This window comes from Miniopterus natalensis, chromosome 17 (genome assembly GCF_054644295.1).
Source record: "Miniopterus natalensis isolate mMinNat1 chromosome 17, mMinNat1.hap1, whole genome shotgun sequence".
Classification (NCBI taxonomy): domain Eukaryota; kingdom Metazoa; phylum Chordata; class Mammalia; order Chiroptera; family Miniopteridae; genus Miniopterus; species Miniopterus natalensis.
The window spans coordinates 34,442,675-34,455,811 of NC_142097.1; the positions used below are offsets into that span (position 1 = coordinate 34,442,675).

At 33.9% G+C, this 13,137-nt stretch overlaps 1 protein-coding gene across 3 annotated transcripts in view; it reads right to left on the reverse strand.

The window, feature by feature from the left end:
- BRIP1 (BRCA1 interacting DNA helicase 1) overlaps positions 1-13,137 on the reverse strand; it is a 77,545-nt gene that overhangs the window by 57,831 nt on the left and 6,577 nt on the right. For all 3 annotated transcript variants that reach the window (XM_016203655.2, XM_016203647.2, XM_016203661.2), the window contains exons 5-6: positions 11,697-11,824; positions 9,748-9,867 (exon numbers count right to left, since the gene is read on the reverse strand). In XM_016203655.2, coding sequence (XP_016059141.2) covers positions 9,748-9,867; positions 11,697-11,824 — 248 coding nt within the window. The remainder of the gene's footprint in view (positions 1-9,747; positions 9,868-11,696; positions 11,825-13,137) is intronic.

Sequence of the window (13,137 nt, forward strand, 5' to 3'; positions counted from 1 at the left end):
AAAAAACCTACTCCAGCAGCTGGTGGACTGAGATTGTTAACAAACATGACAGTTACCAATGACCACCAGCACATGCTTAACAGTTACATTACAGACCTGTTCCAAGTGTTGCTTACAGGAAATAGAAGCACCAAGGTTCAAGTTTTGAAACTGTTATTGAATTTTCTGAAAATCCAGCCATGACAGAAAGACTACTTGGCAGGCATCATTCCTCTCTTCATGATGGCCACGTGGCAAAGGAGAGTCTTCTTCAAGGTTTTACACTATTTCAGAATATAAATAACTGCCACAAAAAGGAAGGCCATTTAGCTATTCAGCCTACTTTCACTAAAGGTTCACTGTTTTTCCTGTTATATGGAGAAGAATGTGCCAGGAAATGAGAGCGTTAATGACCATGATGCGGACATGAAGGAAAAAGTAACAATAATGCCCAAATTCTAACTGGTAGGTCATATTTTTCCAAAGAATAATGCAGTCTGGAAGTAATGAATGTAAACTTCTTTTTCATCTTCTTTACAAAGGGATTCTTTCAGCTGCTGAATTTAAACAGTAAATATCAGATTTCGTCATTTACACAGCTATAACTTGCCATGGTCTTTCTGGTTTATTTTGGACCATTTTATTGATACCAAATGAATATAACAGCTGGTTCTGAAACATTTATTTCTTTTTATTTTGCTATTTGCTGAGCTACTTCAATTATTTCCTCTACATGAAGTGACAGTGACCTTTTTATGTGTTAGCTACTCTTCTGTTTGCTATGATTTGTAGTTACTCATCTGAGAGAGCATTAGTATGTGATTGTTTCAGAAATGCCACAGGAACGACCTTGTTCTTTTAGTAGCAATGAGATCCTAAGCTCTTCAGTCTACCTGCCAACTTAGTCATACTGCTTTCGAAAGTCTATTCCAATCATTAGAATCTATTCTAGCCAATGAAAGCTGTTAGGAGAAATGTTTCCTCTATCAGAAATGGCCAGAGTCGGCAAGCAGAAAATAGTAAGGACATAGCTGAACTCAACAACACCATCAATCAACTGGATATAATTGTCGTCTACAGACTACTTAGTCCAACAACAGAATACACATTCATCTCTAGCTCACATGGAACATTCATCAAGACAGACCATATTTCTGGGCCATAAAACACACTTTAACAAATTTTTAAAAATAGAAATCATACCATGTCTACTCTCAGACCACAACTATGTAAGACTGGTTCAACATCTGAAAATCAATTAATGTAATCTATCACATCAATAGGCTTAAAAAAAAAATGTACAGGCTCATACCAATAGACATAGAAGAAACACTTGACAAAATCGAACACCCATTCAAGATAAAAACTCAGTAAACCAGGAATAGAGGGGACCTTCCTCAACTAGATAAAAAGTATCTACAAAAAACCCACAGCAACCATCATGCCTAATAGTGAGAAACTTAAAGCTTTCTCAGTAAGATCAGGTACAAGGCAAAGGTGTCCTCTCCCACCACTCTTTTTCAACATCATATTGGAAGTTCTAGCTAATGCCATTAGACAAGAAAAGGAAATATAAGGTATACAACTTGGGAAGAAAGATATAAAATTGTCTTTGTTTGCTGATTACGTAGTGGTCTACAGAAAATTAGAAATAATCAACAAAAAAACTCTTGGAACTAATAAGTGATTATATCAAGGTTGAGGGATATAAGATTAAATGTAAAAGTTAATTATTTTCCTATATGTCAGCAATGAACAAGTGGAGTGTGGAATTAAAAACACACAATACCTGCCCAGCTGGGCGTGGCTCAGCGGTTGAGCGTCGGCCTAGGGTCCAGGAGATCGCAGTTCGATTCCCGGTCAGGGCACATGCCCAGGTTGGGGGCTCGATCCCCAGTCGGGGGTGTGCGGGAGGCAGCCGATCAATGACTCTCTCATCATTGACGTTTCTCTCTCTCTCCCTCTCCCTTCCTCTCTCTGAAATCAATAAAGATACATTTAAAAATAAATAAATAAATAAAAATAAAAACACAATACCAATTATATTAGTACCCCCAAAATAATTAGATATAAATAAGTCTAACAAAATATATACAAAATCTATGAGGAAAACTGCAAAACTCTGATGAATAAAATCAAAGAGCTAAATAAATGGAGACATTCCATGTTCATGGATAGAAAGACTCAATATTGTTAAAATGTCAGTTCTTCCCAACTTGACCTATAGATTTAATGCAATCCCAATGAAAACCCCATCAAGTAATTTTGTGGATATTGACAAACTAACTCTAAAGTATGTATGAAGAGGTGAAAGACCTTGATTAGCCACACAACACTGAAGAACAAAATTGAAGGACCATGCTGTCCAACTTCAAGATTTATTATAATATACAGTAATTAAGACAGTGTGGTATTGGTGAAAGAACTGACAAATAGATTGGTGGAACAGAACAGAGCCCAGAAATAGACGCACATAAATATAGTCAACTGATATTTAATAAAGTAGCAAAGGCAATAAAATGGAGCAAAATTAGTCTATTCAACAAATGGTGCTGGAAGAACTGGACATCCACATGCAAAGAAATGAATCTAGACACAGTCTTTAAACCCTTCACAAAAACTAAGTCAAAATGGATCACAGACATAAATGTAAAACACAAAAGTATGAAACTCCTAGAAGATAACATAAGGGAACATAGATAATCTTGGGTGTGGCTTTGGATATTAACACCAAAGACACAATCTATAAAAGATATAACTGAAAAGCTGGACTTCATTACAATTAAAATTTTCTCCTCTGCAAAAGACAACATCAAGAGAAGAAGACAAGCGACAGACTGGGGAAAAAATATTTACAAAAACACATCTGATAAATGACTATTATCCAAAATATACAAAGAACTCCTAAAACTCAACAAGAAAACAACCCAATTTTTAAAAATGACTTTTTTAATCCTTTTAGACCTTATTAGACACCTCGCTTTTTCATCCTAATTAGAAACGTCACCAAAGAAGATAAACAGATGGCAAATAAGCATATGAAGAGATGCTCAACATAACATGTCATTATATCATCAGGGAAAGGGGATTGTGATATGTCAATGCAGGTTCATCAACTATACTAAATACAGCATTCTGGTGGGGGATGCTGATGATGGGGGTGGCTATGCATGTGGAGAGGCAGAGCATATACAGAAAATTTATTTACCTTCCCTTCAATTTTGCTGCAATCCTTTAACTGCTATATAAAAATAAAGTTTCAATAAAAAATTTAAAATTAAACAAAATAACTGATGGTTTAAAGCAAAAATAGTTAACAAAATACTGTGTGGTTCATAATATATAGAGAAGTAAAATATATAACAAAAATTGCACAAAAGATGAGAGTGGAAATGAAAGCATAGTGATAGAAGGCTCTTACACATTACATGTGAAGTAAAATATTTGAAAATACGGTGATAAATTTAAGATGCAAATTATAAACCCTAAAGCCACCCTCAAACAATTAAGCCTTGTAAGGTCACTTTGTAACTTTTCTCACCAAGAGGTGAACTCCCCCCCTTAAATCTGGGTTTGGCCATGTGACTTGCTTTGGTGACTGGGACATTAGTAAAGGTGAAACAAAGAGGAGCTCAAAAGATATTTGTACACTGGGGTTTGTTCTCATGCTGCTCCTAGAACTCTGGGGATACCATATACATAAACCAGGATTAGCCTACTGGATGAAATACCCACCCCATGGTCCCAGCAGACTGCCAACCAACCCCCCTGTAACAGAGTTGCCTTGTTGACTTGCAGCTGACCTGCAGCTGACCACAAACGCATGAGTGGCCCAGCTGAGATCAGCAGAAGAAATGCCCAGCTGAGCCCAGCCTAAATTGCTGACCCCCAGAATAGTAAGCTAAATAAATGGTTGGTTTGTTACACAGCAATAGATAACTAATTATATGTGTGTGCAAGCGAGAGTGTGTGTGTAAAAATAGATAACATGCAAAACATCAGGGGTTGATACTGAGGGGATAGTTGAATTAGGAATTAATGTTAATAACTTAATTATACATTTTGATGGTTTCCAAATTTTCTCTAAGAAACAGACAATCTTTCATATACAAAAATATCAATGTCATTAAAAATACATAATTCAACGTCTTTGAAATTATTTTTCATTATTGCTATTAAATACCAAGAGTCTAAAAAAAGGACATTCTTGACTTGATGCATTTGAATGAACTGACAGCTTTTAAGTTCTATCAGAGTTTGGGTATAAACAGTTACAATTATATAGAAAATTAAGTAAATGATAAGACAAATATTAGCACTAGAAAATAAAACTTGGTTTGTGGGGGGAAAAACTATGATAACAATATAACATTTGGTTCAGTTTTTATGATATTGACAAAATTACAATAGTGTAAACACCAAATATTGGAGGGTTAAGGAAGAGAAGTAATGAGAAAATTAGAAAAAATAGAAAAGCAATAGAAGGTATCTAAAACCAAAAATTCAAGAGAAAACCAGCTAAGCATGTTATTTTTAAACAAATAAATATCAGAATAAACAGGTAAAATGATTTTAAATCATTGACTTCAGATAATGGAAATTGGTGGAGAATAGAACCAATACAGGGGCCTACTACTTTTTGTTTGAAGCCATGTAGAAGTCTTTGACTCTGACAAAATACATACATACTTTGAAAAAATAAAAATTTAAAGAGGAAAAAAAAGGACCAGGAACCAATTTAAGTATATATTTGGTATATGATAATAGCAAAACTCATATCAGGAAAAATTACTCTTTAATTGACATTAGAATAATTGATCATCTATTTGGAAAAGCATAAAATTAGAGCCTGGCCTCATACATATATTAAAATAAATCCTATAAATAAGAGGGTTAAATACTTTTTAAAAATGTAAACTATAACAGAACTAGGAAAAATATGTGTTGTAAATTTATACAAAAAGATCCAGAAAGATTCTCATGAAAGTGTTTATGCTGTGTACTTCTGGGAAGCAGAAAGAGGTGTGGCAGCAATATTTTAAGGGAGAATATTTTAATTCTCACTCTGTACTGGTTTATATTGTTAAAGGTTTTTTCAAACAATTTTTTAAAAATTTGTTTTAAATTTCCTTTGATTCTTTAGTAGATAAAATACAAAAATGTTTAAGATAATTTAATCTTTCCCCAATTGTAGGTTGACTATTTAAAAGGAGATATTTTAATGCCAGACGTATTGAATAATAAAATCTATTTTCTCCTGCACAGTAACTTTGTTTTTTTCACCAGACAAGAAAAACATTTTTTCCTAGTCATTCCTTTCCTCTCATTTTCCCCCATTTATAATCATGAATCCATATTCACTCAATTTTAGAACTAAGCTCAAATCATAGTTCCACTATTTACATGCAGTATGATCATAGTCAACAATCTAATATTTTCGAGCTTCAATTTTCTTATGTGTAAAATGAGACTAACATAAATTAATTGGCTTAAGTATATATTCCAAAAGCTATCATCATATAATCTTTATAACTCTGTGAAATGCAGGTTATTTTTTTTTTAACTTTATTTTTATTGTTGACACTTTAACACATGTCCCCATTCCCACCCCCTTTGCCCACCTCCACCCAGTCATCCAGTCCCTATCCCGCTCCTTCCCTCTGGCCATAACCACACTATTGTGTCTATGGGGTTATGCATTGGGTTCCTTGGCTAATTCCTTCACCTTCTTTTGTCCAGTTCCCTCTTCCCCACTGACAGCTGTATCCATTTAAGTGTCTGGTGTAAATAGGTTTCAAAAATTTGTCTGCTTTGAATAAATTATACTTCAGCTAGTTGATAATATTATTTAACAACTAGCTACAGAAATCAAAAGTTGTTTCTAATCTTTTGTTTATATTAAGCACCAATTTACTTGTTGGTCCCTGAAATCACTGTTTGATCTTTTATTTTTGTGTGCTAGTACAAAATAGTTTAAATCCTGCTTTAAGTTGCCTCTATTGCATCATATCTTCTTAAGTAAATGGATCTGAGTAAAAGCTGTAAGCCACAATACTGGTAAATTGTGCAGATCCTTAACTTTGGCCTTTTTTTTCATTCATTTATTTAGCAAACATGTGAGTACCTACTAGAAGCAGGTCCTGTGCAAGATGCTGGTTATAAAAAAGTGAACAAGAAAGACATCACTTGTCCTTATGGACATCCTGGCAAGGAGGCAAACAAAAACAGTTAAAACTACAAATAAGTATATAAACTTTGTTAAACATTGAAAAGAACAGGATATTGAGACTAAAAGAGGACCTAATCATAAATGAATTACTTATATGGTACTGCATATAATATGACCTATAACAGTACAAAAATGAACTATCTTGCCTGGCTGGGCATGGCTCAGCGGTTGAGCATCGACCTAGGATCCAGGAGATCGGGGTTCGATTCCCGGTCAGGGCACATGCCCGGGTTGCGGGCTCGATCCCCAGTCGGGGGCGTGCAGGAGGCAGCCAATCAATGACTCTCATCATTGATGTTTCTCTTTCTCTCCCTCTCCCTTCCCCTCTCTGAAATCAATAAAGATACATTAAAAAAATTAAAAAAAAAGAACTCTTTCCCCCAAAGGTCATCTGGAAGAGTTTATTCAGGGGCAGAATAGTGTGGTGGCTGAGAGGATCAATTCTAGAGTTGATAGCCTGGTTTTACTTTGAACCAGCCTCTACTCATCAGTTTCGTGACATAAACAAGCCATATAAATTGTCTGTGCCTCAATTTCTTCATCTGCCATTGGGGAAAATACTAAGACCTTTCTCATAGAGTTATTATAAGAATTGAGTTAAACTCTTTTGTCTTATTTTGAAAACTATCAAACACACAGAAAAGTTAAAAGACCTTATAGTAAGTATTAACTCACATGAACCTGTATTTACCACGTAAACTAATATTTCTACAATGCTTAGAATTGTTTCTGGCACATAGTCAACATCATATCACTACATAAGCAGTTACGCTACGTAAAAGTAAATTAAAATTATGAGAAAATGACGTGTCAAATACTTTTCAGAGAAAATTTGTCCTTTTCTCCTGAGATCTTAGAGAATATGCCAAATATTGAAGAGAAGGAGGGAGGGAGGGAGGGAGGGAAGAGGGGGTGTGGAAGAGAAAGACAGAGATAGAGACAGAGTCAGAGTCAGAGTCAGAAAAAAGAAAGAAAAGGCAGGGATTAAGATGCAAAAGGAGGGGAGAAAAAAGCCCCAGATTTTGCCCAACACCACTTTATCTGAAGGTCAACAGCGCTCTCTGCTGGACCCATTTCTTTTCTACACATTAGGCAAAAGTAATAAATTAGAATAATATATGCTACCGCTACACAAAACCAAAAAAATCACCACTTTTTAAACGTATAAAGACAATGTTAGCATTTATTTAACAAACAAATAAAAAGTAAATATAAGCATAATAATGTATCTGTGAAAACACCTCACCCATTGTGATGATTTACTAAAAGAATGAAGAGAATACAAATAAATTCTAGAGAAAATGATTATAAATAGTGGAACAAAGTAATATAAGAAAGATAATGTTCTATTTTTAAAAACAATGTTTTTCTTAACTATATTTTGACCACATGGAGACTGATGCCTCACTAATTCTTCAACATATAAATTATCAGTACAAAAAAGGAATCTAAATGTCCATTGCAGTGGGCAATGGAAGGTAATTCAAATAAGAGAGGAGGTATTGACACCATTTTCTGACTTGAGGAGACAGTGAGGAGACTGGAAATGATAGGAATGTAAAAAGATAGCTATCTAATTCTCCAATCCACAGGTTGGAAACCAAATTATTTTAATAAAAACAAGAAAATTTGAAAGAAAAACCTAAAAAGTTTAATGTCAAATTTAGAGGAAAACAAAAATCATGAAACTAATTTGCCATTTAATTTATGGAGGACATTTTTTCAAAAAACAATACAACTGTAGATTTCAAATGTATAAAGACTATAACATTTATATCTTTGTAGAGATAAGAGAACAAACCCATTATTTATTAATCCAAATAACCATTCTTTTAAAAAATAAATACTGTCTTCCCTAATAGCATCTTATAAGAACCAAACCAGGAAAAGCATCCTTGGAATATAGAGATGTTAGATCTAAATGAAATATTAGGTATATTAAATCCAGTCCCACCATCTTTTCCTCCCATTTGAAGGAACAGGTTCTAAAAAGAAATGTTACTTGTCCAAGTCCTTCAAATTACCTTAAGATCTTTAGATGATCTAGATTAAAATCTGATACATAAAATGTGAAACATATGATCTGTCAACATAAGAAAAGTTTCAAAATATAGACTGCATTTTCTAAATTACTTGAAGAATTTTGGTGACACTAATTTCAGAAGCTGCTATAAAATAAATTTAAATCTCATGAAACTTATTTTTCTTCCATTTCTTTATGAAATCACCTATTCCAGAATTAACAGAAAATATTTTTGTGATTTATAATATACCACTCTGCAAAGATTAAGAACTGTTATACAATGAGGCAAGAACAGTCCCTCTATGGTGTCAGATGGGTACTAAATTTACCGGGGTGAACACTTCATAAGTTACATAAATGTCTAATCACTGGGTTGTACACCTGAAACTGATATAATATTGTATGTCAACTGTAAGTAAAAAATAAAAATAATTTTTAAAAAAGGAAAAAAAGAAATAAAAAACAGAAAAAGAGTAATAAATAAAATTACTGTAGCTATTTAAAAAAAAAGAATTACCATAGTCTGTCAGTCTTTCTTTCAAGTAAAAATGATGTTCTGTGAAAAAAAGTGGCTAGTACAGCTCACAACCCAAACTATCCTACCAGTGCTTTTCCTCAAGACAACCATTCTACTCCTGGAGACAAAAGTGTTTTATGAGTACCACTCATTTCTTCACATAGAATGTTAAAAATCTCAAGCACTGAGATTTGATAAACAGTAATTTTTACTGCTCCATCAAGGACATTCTTAAGTAAAACTGGCTTTTTTAAACTGTATATTAATGATGGCGAAGAAAATTACTATTAGTACAGGTTGGTGCCACTATCTTGATTGTGCTAAGGCACCAACAGCTTTACCCAACATTACTTCTGCATCAGTGCAAATGTCAAGACAGTAAAAAAAGGCAAATAATATCTTAATATTACTATGAAAATACTTCTGGCCTCACAGAGCACCTGAAAAAAATCTCAAGAATCTCCAGAGCTCCATGACCTGATGATGCACCTTCCCTCCAGAGCACTCTGACTCTACTGTCATAACCTGTGTCATCCTCAAAGGCGGCCAGGGCCCTGGGATGGTGGGCAGTGAGATAGCCCCTCCCTGACACCCACTGTCCCCCCAGGAACACTAAGCAGACAACTGAATTGTGGATGGATGAATACAAACAGTACTGTTATGCTGCCTGACTGCTACTTCTTGAAAACTGCTGCTCTAAGGACACTGAAAGAACTTTAGGGAAGTGGAGTTCACAAACATTAGAATATTGAAGAGGCAAAAAACTTTCAGATCTCTTTCTAGTCCCATTCTTTCATTTGATAAATGATGAAACCAGAGCACAAAGAGGGTAGGGTTTACCATCTCCTACATTAATAGATGAGATGTGACAGCACTTAGGACTTCTGAGTTGTTTTCTACTGTTCTTTGTATTTTACACTATTCTTCCTCTTTTTCCAAACATGTATTTAGCAAATTTCATTCTCCTTCTTTAAACTGAACAATGGCATAAATACATACATTTTGTGAAGAAAAGGAGTTTCTCTTTCTTAATGGAGAGTTGAGTTTTGTGGTCTTTCCTGAAGCATCTTTTGCATCCAAATGGTGTAGTTCCTTTTCAAAACAATGACGTTTCCTAATCTATAAACATAAAACCAAAATAAAGTTTAAAGTACACTAAAAGTTTGAGCAGGCTAGGGGTAGGTAGGGGATAAATGGTGAGGGAAGGAGATTTGACTTGGGGTGGTGAACACATAATGCAATGTACAGATGATGTGTTGTGGAATTGTGCATCTGAAACCTATACAGGGTGGGGCAAAAGTAGGTTTACAGTTGTTCATATGGAAAATAATACAATAACTAATAAATAATAATATAAGAATAAACTGTGTTTTGTGTACTCACAGCTGTAAAGCTACTTTTGCCTCACCCTGTATAGTTTTGTTAACCAGTGTCACCCCAATAAATTCAATAAAAAGGAAGAAAAAAGTTTGAGCAGGCTAGTTGTTCCCAAAGGTCAAAATAACTATAATGTGTTTTCAGCATTTAAAAGAATGACTATTTCTAACTGGCAATAATCAAATAATTTTTAAAAACAAACAGGCAACTTATTACAAGACTTAAATAAAATAGAATACAGTAATACCTTTAAATCCTAACCAAAATAGCTTTAATTAGTGATATGTCAAAACTATAGTATTAAAAAATGATCTTCCCATAAAATAGTTCCACCATATGAACACCAAGTATAGTATTATAGCAAAGTCCAAATTACATATCTAATTGGAAAGCAAAAGCAAATAAAATAGAAACCTCATACTAAATTAAGACACAGATTAAAATTTTAAATGTAAATATTCATTATTTCCTATATGACAGAATAAATTACTATTATTACTATTACTAGATAGTTGATAATCCAAATTGTATTTGACTAAATTTCTTTCATAAATACCACTAAGTTTTCTTTCCAAACTGTCTATGTTTTTTCCTACTTGCCAAAACCCTATTTATTTAAATTTTAAGGGGAGGGTGGCATTTCTATTGATGATCCCATTCCTACCAAAAAAGAAATGAGACCCAATGAAGTCAGGGAATGAATGTTACATGTTGAGGCCTACCTCACAACACCCATCTCTATGTACACATTTTTGGGAGGAAAAAATTTCTAAATATTCATGCTTCATTTATAATTGGTGTTTTTCCAGAGATAAACTAGTTCATTCTATTTCTAAAAGTGGTTTAATTATGAAAGTTAAAGATTATAAGTAAAAAGATAAACTACACAAGAATGCAAACACTTTTTTAATATATTCAATTAAAAATATACAATTCCACAAAAATGACATGCTAATTATCATCTTTTTATTTGTAACTAAGTCTGTTAAAGTCCCAGCCTCCCCATCTCACTGCCATGAACTCTATGAGAAAACATGGCATTCGTCTATGAAAAGTGTCATTTAAAATATCCAGTAATTTAGGTCTTTCAATCGTTTTTAGAAATAAACATTTTATCATACTGATATTAACTCAATAAATAAGAGTAAAACTTGTAGATATTCTAAAACTATCAATACCAAAAATATCCATGACATAAATATTCAAATCAAAGGTATTTTGGCAAAAAAAATATGCCATTATTAGATTAAAACAACAGAGGAGTTAGAAAGTACAGAGTAGCTATATTATTAATATATGCCTTAAGTAAATATTTTACTATCAAATTCCTTGTATATAAGAAAGCACCACGCAGTTTCACTTTAATGACATGTTACTGTAAATAATCTTTTATAATAAACTCCTTTGTAATGAGTAGCTACATAAAATTAAGTTGCAATAATTTACCATTTAATTTACATCTATGACCCAACTGATTTCCACAAGTGTCACTGAAAACTAGATTGATACCTGACGGCCTTGTTCAGCTATAACTAATGGGATTATTTCACTGCCAATCAACTCTTGTTTACCTGCTGTGTAGTTTCTAAGGATCGAATTCTTTTCTTCTCTACTTGAAAATCATCATTTTCATCTCTGTTTACAGATGCCTGTTTCTTAGCAGATAACTTTGCAGCCAGCGTAGTTTTTTCAGGAGAGTCTTATAGAAGTAAAAAATCAGCATAAATAACTTACACTTAGGTAATTTTTCTAAGAAAAACTTGGAATCAAGATGTAGACTTATTTCTGAAAATAACATTTAAAAACATGAACTGCTAAACATGTTTAAAAGCACTTCTTTACTATTTAGTTTACTTTAACAAAAATATAGCAAACATTATGAGAAATATGCTTTCAACAGGCAAGTGTAGTTTTGATTTAACAGGTTTATACTTTTGTAGACCACTCCCAATAATGTGATTTTAAAAATATAACTGTAAGACTCTCTCAAGAAAATGTATTTTCATATCTATAAAAATCTTTCTTTACAGTGTCTCAATGTCACTTTTCTACTACGCTTCTTAAAGTGCGTTAGGATTAAAAATATAGTAAAATCAAGCTCTTATAATCTACTTTTTAATCCCACAATCCTGAAAACCCATTCTCAAGGTCATCAATGACCTTTTAATCACCAAATAACATTATCCCCATTTTATAAATGTGAACACTAGGGTTTTTTTGTTGTTTTTTAAATATGTATTGATTTCAGGGAGGGGGAGGGGGAGGGGGAGGGGGAGGGGGAGGGGGAGGGGGAGGGGGGGAGGGGGAGGGGGAGGGGGAGGGGGAGGGGGAGAGGGAGAGGGAGAGGGAGAGGGAGAGGGAGAGGGAGAGGGAGAGGGAGAGGGAGAGGGAGAGGGAGAGGGAGAGGGATTTACAGACTGTTAGAGGAGAAAGCCTTATAGGCAGGTCTAATACTTGTTTTAAAAAACAAGTTTTTCTGTATAAACACAGAAGTGAATCTATGCCACACAGCATTAGTTTTCAAGCCTTTTCTGAGGACTACATTTTTAAAGAAAAAATTGCTCATAATTTCCAAAACAGGATGAAAGACCTAGAACTTCTCTGATCCACCACTATTCCTTCCCCTCCAAGGGCCATGTTTTTTCCTAAGACTTGTGGGAACATAGGTTGAAAACCACTATATTCTAGAATCTTAGCTTTCCCTTTCATACCCAGGTCTTTAATCTACCTGGAATGGATGTGGTATACAGCGTAAGGTAGGGCTCCAATTTCAATTTTTTCCATACGATATCTGAATCCCAGTACCACTTGTGTAAAAGTCCCTCCTTTGCCCTCTGCTTTGTAGGAGCACTTCTATAAAAAAATCAAGTTTCTGGCTACATGTGAAACCAAATTTGGGTTCTCTATTGTTTTCCACTGGTCTACCACTGTGCCAGTACCAAACTGTTTTAATTATTATAGCTTTATATGTAATAAATCAGGATACCTCATAGATTAAGTCATCTCACCTTG